This window comes from Manis javanica, chromosome 3, assembly GCF_040802235.1.
Source record: "Manis javanica isolate MJ-LG chromosome 3, MJ_LKY, whole genome shotgun sequence".
In the NCBI taxonomy this organism is placed as follows: domain Eukaryota; kingdom Metazoa; phylum Chordata; class Mammalia; order Pholidota; family Manidae; genus Manis; species Manis javanica.
The window spans coordinates 22,671,708-22,689,017 of record NC_133158.1 but is presented as its reverse complement, the minus strand read 5'-3'; the positions used below and the strand labels follow the sequence as shown (position 1 = coordinate 22,689,017).

The 17,310-nt window shown below is 36.8% G+C and overlaps 1 protein-coding gene across 3 annotated transcripts in view; it reads right to left on the bottom strand.

The window, feature by feature from the left end:
- CNTN6 (contactin 6) overlaps positions 1-17,310 on the bottom strand; it is a 272,282-nt gene that overhangs the window by 104,823 nt on the left and 150,149 nt on the right. For all 3 annotated transcript variants that reach the window (XM_037019376.2, XM_037019377.2, XM_073230945.1), the window contains one exon: positions 6,432-6,527. In XM_037019376.2, the coding sequence (XP_036875271.1) occupies positions 6,432-6,527 (96 nt within the window). The remainder of the gene's footprint in view (positions 1-6,431; positions 6,528-17,310) is intronic.

Sequence of the window (17,310 nt, the reverse complement as noted above, 5' to 3'; positions counted from 1 at the left end):
GTTCTCTTCCCAGATGTCAATGAAGCCCTTTTTGACCTCTGAGCATACAATGGTAATATCCACCATTCCGCATCCCCTTTATTTTTCTCCCTAGTTTTTATTACCATCTGCCATACTTACACTTTTTATTATATTTGTTTCCTGTAACATTCAAGGAGGTAATTGTCTCTGTTTTCTCCATTATATCCCCAAAATTAGGTACAATGAGAGGGACTTAGTAAGTATGCAATAAATATTTATAGAGTGAACATACAGTACAAGTTCAATATGGATAGTTATCATCCCTATTATTATGATACCAACAGGTGACTGTTGGGTCTATTTGTGCCTTTTACATATTTAAGCAATGCCAGAGTAACACTGTCACTGCCAATTTGACCTATTCACTGAGATACCACCACTGTCATTTACTCCAGAAGCAGTAAAAAGAAAATCCCTGACAAACTAATTGGGAGGAAGGGGATACGAAAATTTAGCACTTTTTCTCCACATGACTTTCCTATTTTTCTGCAGCACACTTTTGAGGTTTTGCTGAGAATGATTTTCTGTTTAAGTTGTATCATCAACATTTTTATTGACGCAAGTACAAATGCTGGGATAAAACAACAATGCTATCTTCCCACTACAGACATAGATGCCCCAGACTACTGGCATAAATTCTGTTATTCTACCAATTTAAAAGTTGCATGTGAGGAGAGGATGGAGTATTTCCTCTAAAACAAAATTTAAATCTATGATTTTTATGAGCCCAGGATTGAGAGTTTTATATCCAGACAATAAAGGGAAAGAATGTGCTTTACTTTAGATACGGTGAAACTATTATTTCACAGTGAAGGTGATTTTAATTATTTTAGATTATATGTATCATTTTTTCACTATGTCATTTTAAATAAAATTTCATGTGAGGCTGGGTAAGCCAATGTACCAATGAAAATTATTGACTGCTATTTTCATACTCATCCAATAGATTTGGCTTCAAGGGTTTTATGTTTATTTTGAAATTAAGAGGAAATTCTGCTTTCGGTCTTGTTGAAAATGACTTGTGCAGAATCTTTGTTACAAGGGAAAGGGCTCTTGACACAAAGCTTATCTTTGATGTAAGGGAGAACCCAAGGTAGGATGACCTCTCTGAATAACAGTTCAAAGACTGCCTCAAGGCTCAGTCACCCCTTCCCACAAACAAATAAAATAAATATTGTATTGGCTCTTTCTGTCCCATGAACCTGTGTGTGGAGGGATGACCTTAGAATCCTCCAGAGGCATAGTAAAGCAAAGAAAAGGTCCTTATTTAGCTAACTAACAATTTTAGGTCTGCCCAGTACCAAGATGCTAAACCATAAGAACTGTATTTTTCTAGGATGGGTAACTAAATTAAGGAAAAGAACTGTAACAAGTATTAGAAGGGATTGCTAGAGATTGGGAGATAGTGGAGGCCACAGATTTGCAATGAGAAACTTTAGGAGAACATAAGGAATGAAGTGTTTCAAGCAGATATGTATTGTACCCTCTCTGTGTTCTTTCCAGAAAACTTTCAGTAAAACATACATTTCTCTGAAATATTTTGGAATTACAGTTTTAGGAAGATGCAAATGAGGGCTTTGTCTAGCTCTACTGGCATAGGTTCAGTCCATTCATGGGGCTTATCTCTGTTAGGAAATAGGATAAGTGATGTGCATATACATCTCTCCTCAGAGTCTAAGGAGTGTTTCTTATTTTGTTTCCAAATATCTCCCTTCTAAGAGAGAAAACAGCAATTGTGGACTAGGCTCCTCTTCTTTTCCACAGTGGGTACCTTTCCATTAATATAACCTCCCTTCCTTGAAGAGTAGCATGCCTGCATTTGTGGTTACCTTAAAAACTGGGTACGTAGCATTCACAAGAAAGCCTAGTGTGAGAAGTCAGGTCTCCTTTGGTCTATTTAGAAGAAAGGACATGCATATAACCTGCTCTGTTTGGTTTATGCTGATCACTCTATTTCATTGAGTTGTGGCTAATCATCATACAAGAAGTCCATCTACATACTCTTTTCTTTTGTTTTAGTCCTGGAGCCATTCTTTCCTGGGTAAATTTATAGGATTCAGCCTAGTTGATCAATTTTCTTACTCTCCTATGAGTGTTTGTTTTATAAAACATACTGAAATGTATTTGATAGGCCTGTCTTGTTAAGAAATGTTTTATGAGTTTTTTTTTTTCTGTGAATGTAGTAGAGAGAAAGCATAAATAACTCAGGATGTTCTGATAATATCAAGTTTAACATGATTTCTCCCTTGTTACAGAACTACTTGTGAGATACACAGCTGCTGACTGGGCACATAGACAAAGGCAACAGAACTAAAATTGCCTGAACCTGATATAAAAATTTTAGCCTTTATGGTCTCCTATTGAGTCTGCAGTAATTTTCTTTATGAGAAGCTATATTGATAATTATGGTGAGTCTCTGCTTTTCACACATTGGATTTAAAAATAATTTGATGATGCCAACACATACTCCATCCTTCCCTGTTAACCACATCTGCCACAATTAATATACTTCAAGGACACATCTCTGTGACTACCAAGTATGTAAGCAAGTATGGAGTTACATTTAGAGAGATGGAAAGAGAGGAAAGAAAAAAGTTTGAAAGCATATTGTCATTGACAGAATTCTAAAATGACCCTCTGTTCTCCATCTGAGTGTGATAGGACTTATGGAAATGGCAAGATATCTCTCCAATGATTAGATTAGATTGGACTGGATTAGATTAGATTAGATGGTACAGTTGAATTTTGGTGGGGCTGACCTAATCAGGTGAGCCCTTACATGTGATGGGGCTCTTTCTGAACAGAGAGATTGGAGGTATTAGAGGGAATTTGTATGAAGGAAATTCTCTCCTGCTAGCTTTGAAGATGGAGGGGGACATGTGGCAAGAAATGTGAATAGCCTCTAGAAGATGTGAATGGCCCTCAAAGTCAGCCAGCAAGGATTGGGGACCTAGTCCCACAACTGCAAGGAACTAAATTCAGCCAACAACCTGAATGAGCTTGGAAGTGGATTCACCCTCAGACTTTCCAGAAAAGAGTGCCACTGGTTATGATCTTGATTTTATCTTTATAAGAACCTAAGCAGAGAGCCCAACCACACTATCTTTGGCTTCTTTCTTAGAGAACTGTGTGCTAATGAATGGGTGTTGCTTGAAGTTGCTAAATTTTTGGTATTTGTTACATAGTGATGAAACTATATTATGTCACATAATAATAAAAACCTACATATATATATATATTCACATGTATGCATACATGTATATGTGTGTGTGTGTATATATATATAAAATCTATACAAAAACCAAATTACAAAGACAGAAAATGTCTGTGTATGTCTCTAGAGTCAGCTCACTTTAAACCAGGTATCCATTTATCCAATTTGAAAGTTACCCGACCAGTATGTTTCTCTTCTTTCTTAAAGTCTTTCTTGGCATGATTTACCTTCACAAGAAGGTGAGGCAGGAAAAGGAAGAATATGGAATTGTTTGAGTTAAAGATACTCTCAGGACTCTAAGGAAACCTGCAGGTTTAAGAGTACTGAAACTGATAAAACAACCTAAGGTTTAAGTATTAATTAGAGTCCTCTCTATTCACAGTCATTTTTTGAAGTCAAAAAGTCCTGGTTTGGAATCCTGCCTTTATTTACTAACTGAAGACTGATTTACTTAGTTTTTTAGTCTCAGTTTCTTCATTCTTCTTCTTCTTCTTAATAATTGGAATAGTGGAAATGGGAAAATAAATGGAAAGCCATTAAAGTGCTTGCTCATAGTAACAATTCAATAATTGATAGCTGTTATTAATACTTTTTCTAACTGATGGCTATTTGTATAATTGGATTAAAGGGTGTCTGTCCATATTCCCTCAGTTTGAATCTGAGAGAGCTTTAAAGAACAAAAGAATAGGATTCCAGTTCTCCTGCCCTTGTACAGATGAGGAAGCCCACAGTATATCCTAGAGCTCTTGGGGTGAAAATTCTTATGATACTTGGATGAAGTCAATATTCCTGTAGAACATTGCATGTGAGGTAATAGAATTTGGTATCAGGCAAGTTTTTCATAACTTGTATGCAACAGGGATTAGTTATTCAGTTATAAAGGCCTTAATTTAAGTTAGTTTTGTATATCTGTGACTTAATCTCATGGCATTATTCAGAGAGGCACTATTATAATGACGTTCTTACATGCTTAAAAAGATCAAGAAATATTTTAATGTTGAGGTGACAAGTTGTCAAGAGAAAGATCTCCTACTAGGCTATCTTTTTAAAATATATGACATTCACTTACAAATATTTTAGACTTCTGTTATCCCTATTTGCAGTAAACAAAGTTGAAAATAATCTTTGATTCTGTCAGAAGTTTTTGACCCATGTCACAGCATAAAATGACATAGACTGACAGTACAAACAGACATGATTTTGCATATCTTGTCATCTTAGATTATAGTACTGGAAAAGAATTTTCCTATAGTTAGAAAAAAAGTACTGTCATTGTTTTCATGGGCTCCCTAACCTGTGAATGGCAGCTGCCATTTTGATAGCCACTACAAGATTTCTGAAATGTTCCTCTCAATTTCACACCCAATTTAGAAGTGCTATATTTATTTCAATTGATAGTCTATTAGGGGTTCAAAACCAGTTAATGGAAAAGGTGCCTGATGACTGGAACATATGGAAACCAAGAAAAAAAGAGACAACACTAATCTGAAGACACACAACGAGTTATCACACAACCTAGGAAATGAGTCTGTTTCTTGTCTCATAATCCAGTTTACCAGCACATTGACATAGAGCGTACTAGGAAGATACATCTGTGTTAGAATCCCCATTGTCACTTGTAGATAATGTGACCTTAGAGAGGCCATTTTTCTGAGCTTCTGTTTCCTTACCAATAATTTGTAACAGAACCCCTCTCAGAGAGTTAAAAAAAAAATACCATCAAATTTTTGTGTGCCCTGGATAATACTATTTTATCTCAGATAGCATAGAAAACATTATAACTTTCCCCTCATATTTCAAGTAAACATAATGCCACACTTTGCTGTAGTAATACTGAATAAAAAGATTAACTTCTAACTAGCTTCCTTTCTTTTTTTTTGTACTAGCATTTCATGAGGTCACTTCTCATTCACTTCCTTTTTGTTTTGTATCAGCATTTCACAAGGTTGTGTAAAAATGAAAATAATAGAAAATTTGTTTTTAAAGAACCATAAAAAATATTTGTTTTAATGTTAGGAGAAAAGAGTGCTTTCATTTTATTTTTAAATATTTGTCCTATTTTCAAAATTTCCACATTCCAGTGAAGAAATAAACAATAATAGGGCAGTGGTAGTTAAGAACTTCTCAGGGTCTGGGAGCCACACACCCTGGATTTGCAGCTTAACTCCACTGCCTACCAGTTGTATGATTTTGGACTGATTATTTAATCTCTCTTTACATTAGTGTTCTCATCTATAAAACGATAATCATTATGGTATCTCCCTCAAGAAGTTGTTATGAGGATATTAAAAGCTAATACACATAAAGTACTTATTGGTACTGTGTAAATACTTGTTATTATTATTAAGCTAACTATAATACAAGCCAGTATGATCCTGGATTGTACCAAATGAAATGATTCCATGAATATTTTTACATTACCCCCTATAGGTTCACCACTGGTTAAGAATATACCAAATTTTATCAAATCATTGGAATTTGACAAAATGCAACCTCTAGGAGCTGAGAATCAGTGGTGGTTATGTTCTTTGGCAATAAGTTAATTCACTGGCCAGTTCAGATTCTTCCAAACTGGAGATTGCTATTGACAACTTGACTTGCTCCATTGCTAGGCAATATTTTGATTTGGTACCATCCAAATTTTGCTTCCAATTAATGGAAGCAATTAATGAAACTCTCCTCTTCCAATAGTTAATTTGAGGCTGACAAAGGAGTGTAGTGATTTACTTCTCCATGGAGCCCAATAATAAAAATGGAAAAAGCTTAGCCTGCTTTGTTGAATAAAGTACTGGTCATCACATTAATCAATTTACATTCATCAGCTCATTTAATATTCACAAGAGCACTACAATACTGGTATCAGCTAATGTTTCTATTCTACAGATGAGGAAACAGCCTAAAGAAGTTAAATAAATTGTTCCTTGTCATGCACGGTGACAAATGGTCAGTTAACAGTTTGCAGCCCCAGTGCTCACACACGTGGGATGCCATGCTGCATCTCCTTAAGGGCATATTTATTGAGAGGCTGCTTGAATAAATACTTTTGGTACTATTTGGATGCAGTAGGATGAATTTGAAGAGATTTCAACATCCTTTCATTTGATAAAGTGCTACCATTGGCTTCAAGACCTGATGTGCCTTCTTTACAACCTGAGTGATTACACTAATGATGGAACGCAAATCACCCACACCATACCTCCAAAGTGTGGCGGTGGGCCACAGAGAAGCACCACACCTTGACCTTCTCGAACAGACACTGTGCTTCTTGTTTTGGTTTCAAAATCTTCAATATCTTGGAAAACAAAAAGAGTGGTTTAGAATTAGTTATTTTTCAGAAAACAATTTAAAGAAAAATCTTAAACTTATTTTCAATATTAACAGTAATGGACATTCATACTTAGGTAACCAGAAGATTTAGTTGACCATCAATTTATTTACGCTGATTATCTCTCAAAATCTTGTTTTTCTTCCCTTCTTTTTAAAAATATAATAAGCAGAGTATGTGATCAATACATTTATTAACATTACTATCCATTTGCTTTTTTTCTCCCAGCAGAAGACTGCTTGTCTTCTAGCATCTTAGATTGGTGGTTGCCACGTTAACACGTGGATGGAGTCTGTGAGAATTTAGGATTGAATGGTATGAGGGAAAGCATTTTATGTGACTCAACCAATGAGAAAGAGTTCTGTGTGACTGAATCAAGGCATATATTTTATAATTTCTCTTGATCTACTCCTTCACAAAGCAGCTTTAGGATTTTGTTTGGAGTGTTCTAGTTTCCTACATCAAAGAATAATAGAAATTCAGTGTTGGTAGACAGCTTAATAGTTATAAACTTTAAGCCTCCTACCTGAGGCAGAACTCTTTCAGCCCTCCTAGAAAATGCCCATTTAGACTCCAGGAATGGGTAAGTTGTTGAACCTCTTCATCTATAATTTTTTTTATTCATTCATTCAAGTATTTAACAAATTTTTATTGAATCCTTAGTCAAAGACAGGAAGAGTATTAGGGGTAAAAGATATACTGGTAAATAAAGCAGGCATATACCTTGTTCTTATTGAGCTTTTACTATCTAATAGGAAAACCAGAAGACAAGTTAAAAAACAAGCAAATGTATCGTTTACAAATTGTGGTAAGTGTTGTAGGTTGGAGACTGCTAGTTGTCTACCAAAATTTATTCTCCTGTCTTCGATAATAATCAATCTATAGGTCAAATATACTTTTCTAACCAAAGGATACATTTTCTAGACACCTTTGCAGCTAAATGTGGTCGGTAGAAATAATGAGTAAAACTTCCACCTATTTTATATGAGAGGAAACCTCCACAAAGTTTGATGTTCTCCATCCATCCCATCACCACCTAGATTGCCAATGATGAGATCTTATTGAAGATGAAAGAGCCAACATTAGCCTGGGTACTTAAGTGACTTCATGGAACAGAACCATAGCTGATCTGGAACACCCACTCTGGATTATTATATTACTGATAATAAACGACTGTATTGTTTGAGGCATTTATTTTGGAGTCTCTTTGTCATAGCAGTTCAACTTTCTACCCCAACTGAGATATCCTGTAAATAAAAAGAAGAGAGTGTGGATGTGATGGATGAGAAAGAGACAACCAATCAATGGTGATATGGGTCAGGGAAAGCATTCCTTGCAGAAAGAAAAGTGGAACTAAAAACCTAGATGTAGAAAATGGCAGGGAAATTTCACAATATTGAAAGAAGCAAGTGTTGATGGTACATAGTGGGCAAGCATAAATGAGAGACTGCTATAATCAGGACATTATGGGCTCTTATATTACATTGGGATTATATTAAAAGTACAACAGGAATACCTGGAACAACCTAACAATATGTCAATGCAAAAACTGAATAATATCTGAAATATTCATATAATGGAATGTCATCAATGATTAGAAAGAATTTTTTAAATTTAAAAGACTAGAAAGTTCTTGGAAAGTGACTCATATTGTTAAATTTAAAAAACATGGCTAAATGTTGCTTTGACATTATTTCATTAAGGAAGAAAAAAAGGAAAAACCTAAATATGAGTACCTCTTAACTGGTATAGAGAAATTATAGCATTTTTTAAAAATATTCACCATAGTTATTTCAGTGGAGTGAATGGGAGATGTGGAAGTGGAGATTATTAAAACTTTACTTATGCCTCTCCTTATCTTTTAAAATATAAAGATTATGGTTCATGTATGCCTTTTTAAGCTTTGGTTATTTTTTAACAATTTTGCTGTGGTACAATTGAAAAAAAATGTATTGGTATGATTTAGAGGAATTAAAGAGTTTTATTGTGGACATCTTATACTGCCTTATCCATAAGTTACCTAAGTGGCAATGTCACGTGGGCTATGATAATGAGCCTGAACTTGGAGGAGAGACAAGGTCTAGATTGATAAGAATGGAATTTAATACTATAATACAGATAATGTTTAAAGTCACAGGAATGCATGTAACCCCCATATAAGGACTCCCAAAATTTTGGCATGAACAACTGAGTGGACAGCCATCTAGGATCAAACTTTGAAAATCTCTAATATTTAGAGGTAGAGTTAGAAGACCTTGGAGAAAGAAAGAAAGCAAGAAAGGAAGGAAAGAAAGGCAGGAGGAAGAAAGAGAGGGAGACAAAACAGAGAGAAGAAAGGAAAGGATGTAGGAAGCAGCATCTAAAACATGGAACAAGATGTGGATAGCAAAACATTGTTGGATTAGGGAACATGAAGGTCACATATGATCTTGACAAGAAGTTTCAGTGGAATGGAGAGGAGGCCAAAGTGAATTGAAGAGCACATTGTCAATAGTAGATGAGGTCATGGGGATCATAAGTGTGTAAACTCTTTAGAGTTGGGTATGAATGTGAGGTGAGATTTAGGGAGAACAGGGAAGGATGTTAAAGGTGAGGGTGCTATATCTATGGACAATAATGAAGTAAAGAGAGAGACTGATGATTCAAGATGAATATTAGGGCGAAGTCCTTGAAAAGCCGGGAAGGTGGTAATCAGAGCCTCTTGGAAGCACTGACCTGTGTAAAGAAGGAGGAATCAAGAGAAAGATGTATGTACTGATACAAAATGGACCACAGGGCTGTTTGCTGGTTAGATGAGAAACTTCTAAGTGGTGCTTTCAAATTTATTAGTGAAACTGATGGTAGAGTGTTGGGCAAATCATTAGGGAAGATAGAAGATGCAATAAACATACCTACTTAGCAGGGGTGTTAATGAGGATTAAATAATGAATTTAAAGTATCCAGAAAACAGACTGGAATAGAGAAGACAATGTATGGTATTGATTATGATTACGCCATGCCAAGTGATTAGGTCACACACCATTCTATTTTTCTCTGACTCATACAAAGTTCAGATGTATTAATCTACAAACACAATAGCACATTTTTGTTCCAATAACATTTTTGTAGGTGAATGTTTCAATGTAAAGCACTCACACTGTTTATCTCTCTGATATTATTTTCCAAATATTCCAAGCATTCTTTTATATGCTTTGCCTTCTATCCATGAAAAGTAAGAAGTTCAATGAAATAGATTCACTAGATTTAATACTTAAATTTAGTCTCTCTTATATGTATTATATTTTTAATAATAAAAACATTTGACCAAGATGGACTCTATTTAATCCTGGCTAGACCCACTTCCCTTCCCCCACCTGCTCTTGATCAGCAGTCATTAACCTCACACTAATAGAATCTGGCATGCCTTGTATGTTTCTTACAGAGGATTTTAAATCAAATATGCCCCCTTGCTTCTTTGGCCTGGGAAACACACAATCAGTCTACATCTAGTGGCATTGTTGATGGGAACTACTGCCTTGATTTGGGAGTTTATGACTTGGGTTTGTATCATTTTCAGTGTGACTCAGGAAGAATCAGGCTAACAAACTATTTAAAACCACAAAATCAATATATTGAATTCATTGTTTCTATTTCTAGTAGTAATATCATAATAGGTGAAGTTTTTAAGATTTTTTTTCTTACAGTTAATATTGAAGGGTCATTAAATTGTCATTACTTTGTAATAGTGACAAAAACAAAAACTGTCACAAAGGAGAAATGAGAAATTCAATGATACTATGAAATTAATAACCTTTGGATTGAATGCTCTCAAGGTCACATTGTCACTGTTCCACAGACCCAGTAACATCAATCATGTTTTCAGTGTTAATCAGAAGCCATTATTACACAACGTTGATAAGACCACTGATATTTTAATATATTCTGTGTTCACGGCTACTTAAATAGCATCCACTTGTAACATAATTTCTCTGTGCCTTTTATGATTACAATGGGATTTCTATTAGCTGACATGAAAGGAAATCAACTTCTCTCAGAAGTCACACAATTCCTGTTACCTATCAAAACACAGTCATTCCAAAATGGTACTAGTTCACAGGTTTTAATTAATAATTCAAATTTTTAAACTGTTTAATAGCACACAGATTGAAGACAAGATATAATTTTGCATTATTTAAACTAGGTGCCATTTCATGTGAATGTACTTTGAACAAGAAAGTTTAAGTATCCAACCTATATTTCAAGTACCTTCCTATTAGCCAGAACATGATATAATTCAGATTACTTTGAGGTAAGGGTCATTTAATTAGGTAGCCATAGAAACAACCAGTGAAATTTTCTTTGCTCCGCAAGACCTTTAAAGACTAAATTTATTCTCCTTTAAGGAGAGGCCACAGAGAACTACCAGTTTCTATTTTTGTGCTATCCATTTTTGCTTAAGAGAAAATAGCTTAGTGTGAGATCATTCCCTGAGATGGTCTCAAAATCTATAATATTTGGAGAAAGTCCCATAAACCATAGAGGTGACCTGCCCAGGCTGTCCTTGTGTTCAAGGTACAAGTCCTGCAGTGCTGGTTGCTGTTAAAGACTCCTATTGTCGAGGTTGCTCTCATTAAGCCATTCTGATGACCATGGCTTATCAGATCCTGTGGTTTTATTGCTGGTTTTGGAGGAAGCATTTGGCAGCAGCATAAGCAAAAAATGTAGTCACAAACAAGGCTCTGTTCCAAAGGCCAGCAGGAAGTGCCTGAGAATGGCCCATAAAATGAACTTTAAAGAATGACTGGGCCATATGCTCTCTCCTGGAGCAACTGAGGTGCAAAGGCGGGACAAGGCCTACCAAAATGTACTTAAAATTAAGTCCAAGTGATGCTAAGTATTACAATGTCTAATTGCAAGGAGAATACATCTTTGCAGCTGTCACATGCTGAAATGAATCTCAGCCTAATTAAAGCAAGAAAACTGTGCATTTGCTGCCAAGGCCTGAGGATCACAACCAGTGGATGTGCTTGGTGGCACCAGCCCCTGAGACAGAAGGGAGCCAGTGGATTCCCAACTCTTGCAAGCTTGGAGGAAGGCTATGGGTACCCACGGTTCATTGACCCAGACCAAGAGGACAGCACCTGTAAAGTTGGGATTAGGAAAAGTTACTCACCAAGCAAATGCACATGCTTCACACAGGACATAGTACAGATAACTTATTAAAAATTTGAATAATATGAATTGGACCTTTCTCCATTTTTTATGTATGAATTTTTTTATTTTAATATTTTAATTTTTCTTTATTTTTCTTTCTTTCATCTATCAAGAGTAATAATTACTACATGCCACTCAGTGAAGCAGTTTCATTGAGTTCTCATGATGACCCTGGAATGTAGGTACCACTATCACATACATTTAACAAAGGAGGAAACTGAGGTTCACAGAAGATCAGCAACTGGCCAAAACTACACTGTTTCTACGTCAAGACAGAACTGAAAAGAAGAGAACCTGTTTACAGAGTTAGTACTCTCAAACACCGTGATATTCTGCTTTCCAGAAGTTAACTGGGGGTTTCCCTGCCATCACAACATATTAAATTGGCATAAACTGCCTCTCCATGTTCAGACAAACACAGAAGCTCAGTACTTTTCCAAAGAGGTCTGCAAATTCCTATGTTTGAGTGGGGGGTGCTGTATTTTTAGGCTTTAGCAATAGCTCCATTTCTGAAACCCTCACACTTCTGAATTACTGTTTTACTTCTCCAAGTGTGTTTCTTGATTTAACTTCACCGTCATATCCCTTAAAACAAAGAATTCAGTCCCTTGTCTTGACCTACATACAAAGATATGCACCCCGCCACACACACACACACACACACTACAATATAAAGCAACGACCATTACCATGTTTTGCGTCTCTGTCAATCCTGTTTTAAGATGCATTCTAAACACCTTAACATCAGATATTTACTTCTTAAAAATCTTTTAGATGTCTTTTCTGTCTGTTCTTTCTCTTTTTCTCCAAACTCTCCACTACAATCGTGTCTTTCAGGAGCAGGGGAAACCAAAATCCTCCCACTTTCCTATGCAAAGAAGTTTAACTCCTTCCAGCTCCCACTACCACACTTAGAACTATTGATGGATCTGCCCGACTTCACAAAACTAAGTAAAGGAAATAAAAGTTAATTCCAAATACTGTAGCCTTCTAGGGTGTTTGCTTAACAGCCAGATGATGCTACCACTGTATCCAGAGCTCCACCTGAGACACAGACCCTATGATCTTCTGCTAAACCAGAGAGAGTGCTCATTTTCTCTCTTTCCACACCTCAAAAACAATTTCAATTGTCGGTTACTTTGAGGACATTAAATCTGATTTTAAACTCTAAAACCCTTCTCCTTGTTTTCCACCAATCAAACGCTATTTTTCCCTTTGCACTATTTCTGAAGAAGTTTCAGTATTGAAGGCGTGTGCTGGAGTAAACAAGCCAGTGGAGCACTTGTTCACCTTTGTGATACAGTTCCCACATTGGAGGTATGTGCTTTGTTTTGGCCTAAGGCAAAACGTTTTGCTGAATGAGGAATGGCTGATACCCTGCCCAGCGGAAGAGAAACAATGAAAGACACCAAGAATAATTCTCTAGTTCCACATTAGTCTTGCAGAACTCCCAAACATAATATATGCAACTTTTGAAGTCAAAGTGCTCTTTAAGACTGCCAAGACATTAAAGTAAGTTTATTCTGAATTCATCTCTCTCCATCATTTTTGTCCTTGAAAAAGGACTACTCATGGAGAATACCAAAGTGGTACATGTTTTTATTTCCTATGTCTTGGGTAGTTTTTGAATAGACTGACATTCTTGGTGTTGTAATTAATTTTCCTAGGCCTTTATTAAATGGCATACAAAAATACCTCGACATAGACGATTTGATTTTCTACCATAATTTTCAGAATGCTATATATTCATTTACAGTGTTCTGATATTATTGTGTTTCCTAGCATAACTCAGTAACATAACATGGCATAACCTAATAAAGCGCAATGCTGTTGTCAAATTCTGTAAAAAAGGCAATCGCTGAGTCTTGATGTTGGACATAAATTTGGAATGCTAATATCCAAGCAGAAAGTAAGGCGGTATTTTAAGAGTTTCTGGTGTCAAATCCATTTATAATCCAAGTTAAAATTCTTCTTTCTTTTTAAGGCATAAAAGTATTTTTTAAAAACTTAGAGCAAGTGAGCTGTTCCTCGGTTTCTGGGAATAATGCATTCGTTGAGAACCACTTTCTTGTGATGTTTAAGAAAAAAATACAGGATAATAGTGAGGAGAGGTGATATGATCTTTTCTATCAGGCCAGCATCTGGTTTTTCAGAGAGATAACAATTTACTAAATAGAACAAATAAGAAAATATGATTTACTTACATGGTCTATTATAATATACATGTAAAAGATTGGATTCGATTTTCTGTAATACACTCATGTCTGACTAACAGTGGCATACACAAGTGATATCTATGACCAAAAAGAATAAAAAATAAAACACAAAAGAAAGTGCTAGGCATGGCTGTCCTCAAACTTCCATCTTATTAAGTCTGCATATTCCCTGTACTTAAAAGTAGGTGAATGAAAGAGAAGCAGAAGAGAACCATGAAATGCTGTAACTTTGACAGCATAGCACAGACAAAGCTGTATATTACTTAACTATTACAAAGATTAGAACAAAGAATCTTATCAGTGTTTCTGAAAACAAAAGAAATCCAAGTAGACAGTGAATGATCAAACAACCCATTAATGAATTGTGTACAAGGTTACTAGTGATAGAACAAAATGATCAAGAACACAGGTTTGGAGATAGACCATGTGGTTTCAAATGCTAGCTTCACCAGGCATAAACTGTTGATTAAGATAGATTAATTAGCCTAAGTTTTCTCTACTTTTAAAATGAAGCTAACAATAGTACCTATCTTAGAGGAAAGATGATGTAATGTCTTTAAAATGCACAGATGGTGTTAAATACAAAATAAATGATGTTGGGGACTTTATATTATTGATGACATACTTACACATCAAAAGTAGGAGAGTTACAACTTTTAAATGGGTTTTATTTTTATTTTTTATCTGGTGTCTGATGAAGCAACAAAACATACTGTCTTGAAGACTGAGTCTAGAATTTCCTTCTCTGCCCAACCAGGGGCCAGCAAAAATGCTCAGTGAATACATAATTTTTTAAAGGCTTAAAGTGAAAGTATGTGAATTGTGTTCCAAGCACCACATCACATTGCATTTTGTTACAGAGAGTGTTTTGCCAATTTGACATTAGTTGTTATTAGATGGAGGGACATAAGCCTCCCTGCCTAGAAAGTTACAGCCCAGCTGGGGGCAGAAGAAACCTCTTGGCTTGGTGTTTGAATAGTTGGAAAAATCCTGGGTCATCTGGCTTCTTCATGATCTTGGACTGTGCCTTTTGGTAAATGTTCATTTTCCCATGTGTTATTCTGCACGGAAGGCAGTGAAGTACCTTATTAGTCAGTAATCTCTAAAGATATTTCTTAGGGTTCTTTTGCTTCCTGGGACTAATGAATGATACAAATATTGTTCAAGTGTAAAAAGGGAAGTAACCGGAACAGGTCAAGTCCTGAGATAAATGAAGAATGTACTGCAGTGTATGGGAAGAGGTGGGCACAGTTATGTCATGGAGGCAAGCCTTTTTACCAGAAAGAAGATTTGAGGTTTTGCTGAGGAGCCCTGAGTAGGAGAGGAAAACATATTCCAGGGTGGACACCAAGGTGTTAGGCAGAGAGATATGAGTGGGATGAAAAGACCATGAGGCCCACCAAGAACTCAGGGAGTTAATCAGATAAAGCTAGAGAGCCAGAAAAGACTCAGAGAGTTAATGCCCTTTGCAACCTGAGTTCCATCCACATTTTCTGAATCTAGGCTGACCCTGAGACTTGCCCTAGCTAATGCAGGTGAGATAGGGCAAATATATGAGATAAGCATTATGATTAATTTTCCTAAAAATGCTGAGATGTGAATAGCATATTGCGAACAAGAAGGACTTATCTTGAGGCTAAGAGCAAAGAGTTGGGGGGTTAGATTCCTAATATATTCTTTGGTAATCAGCCAACGACTTATCCTAAGGCAAGGCAAGCAGTTGTAACTGATGTGTTCCTAGTTCTTGAGAGTAGCCGCTATCTTAGAGAGGAACAAAAAGTTTATTCTACAGAATTACCTAGAGGACTACCTATAGACAATGACATACTGTCTCTCACTGGAAATAGACATCATAAGACACCCTGACAAGCCTATGTCCCCTGACCTTTACCCCATTCTTGAAACTCCTCAAAAGACAAAATCCCAGTTTTTGGATGTGCCTCCTCTCTGAGGTTGCCCACACTTACCATTCTTCAAGTGTGTCACTCTTTCTGTCCCATTCCAGATAAGTATGGGGGGGGGCTACAGAGAACTCTGATTTGTGCTTACAAGTTCCCATTGCCTGGGTGACCTGGACAGAGCAGCAGCTATACAATCATGCTCCTGAGTCGAATCTCTTTTCTTTGTCTTTAGGAAGTTCTCAGAACATAACCTCACTCCATCCAGTGCTCTGTGGCTCCCCCAGATCCTGGGGTGATAGGGGCTTAGTTCTCATGCTGTGCAGATTCAAATGGACACTGGACACCACGTGACTCTGGCTTTAGGAGTTGGCAAGCCATTATGCCCTATGCCAAACAACAGTTCAATGAGCTTCCCTTTCCTCCCTCTGTTTTTCCTTCCTCTCTGCTTTATTCAAGTAAACCTGCCTTTGTCTTCCTTGACTCTAGTCCATTCCTTCTTTGGAATGTATTCAAATAAAACTGATTCTGCTTCACTACTGCGTCTCTGTCCTTCATTTCTTTGTTGTGGTGGGAACAAGAACCAAGGAGAACAAACTCGATCTCCCAACAAGGGTAGCTAATCCAAAGGAAAAAAAAAAACAGTGTTTTCTTTTTTATTAGATTTTGGTGAAAGTTAAATGCCACTAAGAGCTATAGAGAGGTTCAGTGAAAGGGGCTTTTCAGCACCAGGGGAGGGGGATTCTTATTTAAGGAGACTCTTCCCAATTCCTGGAGTTTCCTAAGTGTCATAATGTTTACTCTTCACAGTGGCCCTGAGATGTAGGTACTATGCCATTTTATAAGTAACCATATCAAAGTTCAGAATGGTTAAGTAACTTGCCTAAAGCGACACAGCTAGAAGGGGACTGGAGAGGGAATTCTACCTCTGATTAGGGAAACATTTTGGCTCCTCAGGATACCACTCTGTCCACTCCACAGAGGGAGAGGGAGACAGCAGAGTAAAAGGAAAAGAGGTACAGAAAGCAGAATTTCTTTCCATCCAGCACAAGTGAGTATAATCTGCGCTGCCTCTTAGTGAAGAAACTCCTAGCCTGGTACTTAAGTCTTCCCAGGTGACAGCAAACAAGCCAAACTGCCACTGCCCCCATACCCACCCCTGTGCCCCAGGACCGAGGGAGTTTGGCCAGAAGCTCAGTTATAATTTGCTCCTGTGCAGGGTTATCAGCAACGGGAAGTACTACTTCTGGTGACAAATCAGGCGAACCTGTGTCCTTTCAGGGGAACACTGTACTCAGAACTCCCTCTCCATCCACTTTTGTCATGCTCATTAGAGTAAAAGGGAGTGGTTTCCATGGAGCAAGGCTCCAGGCCCCCTGATAAGAGGAGTTAATATGAACCATCACAGGGCTACAGTGCTTTCCAGATGAAACCCATAATAAG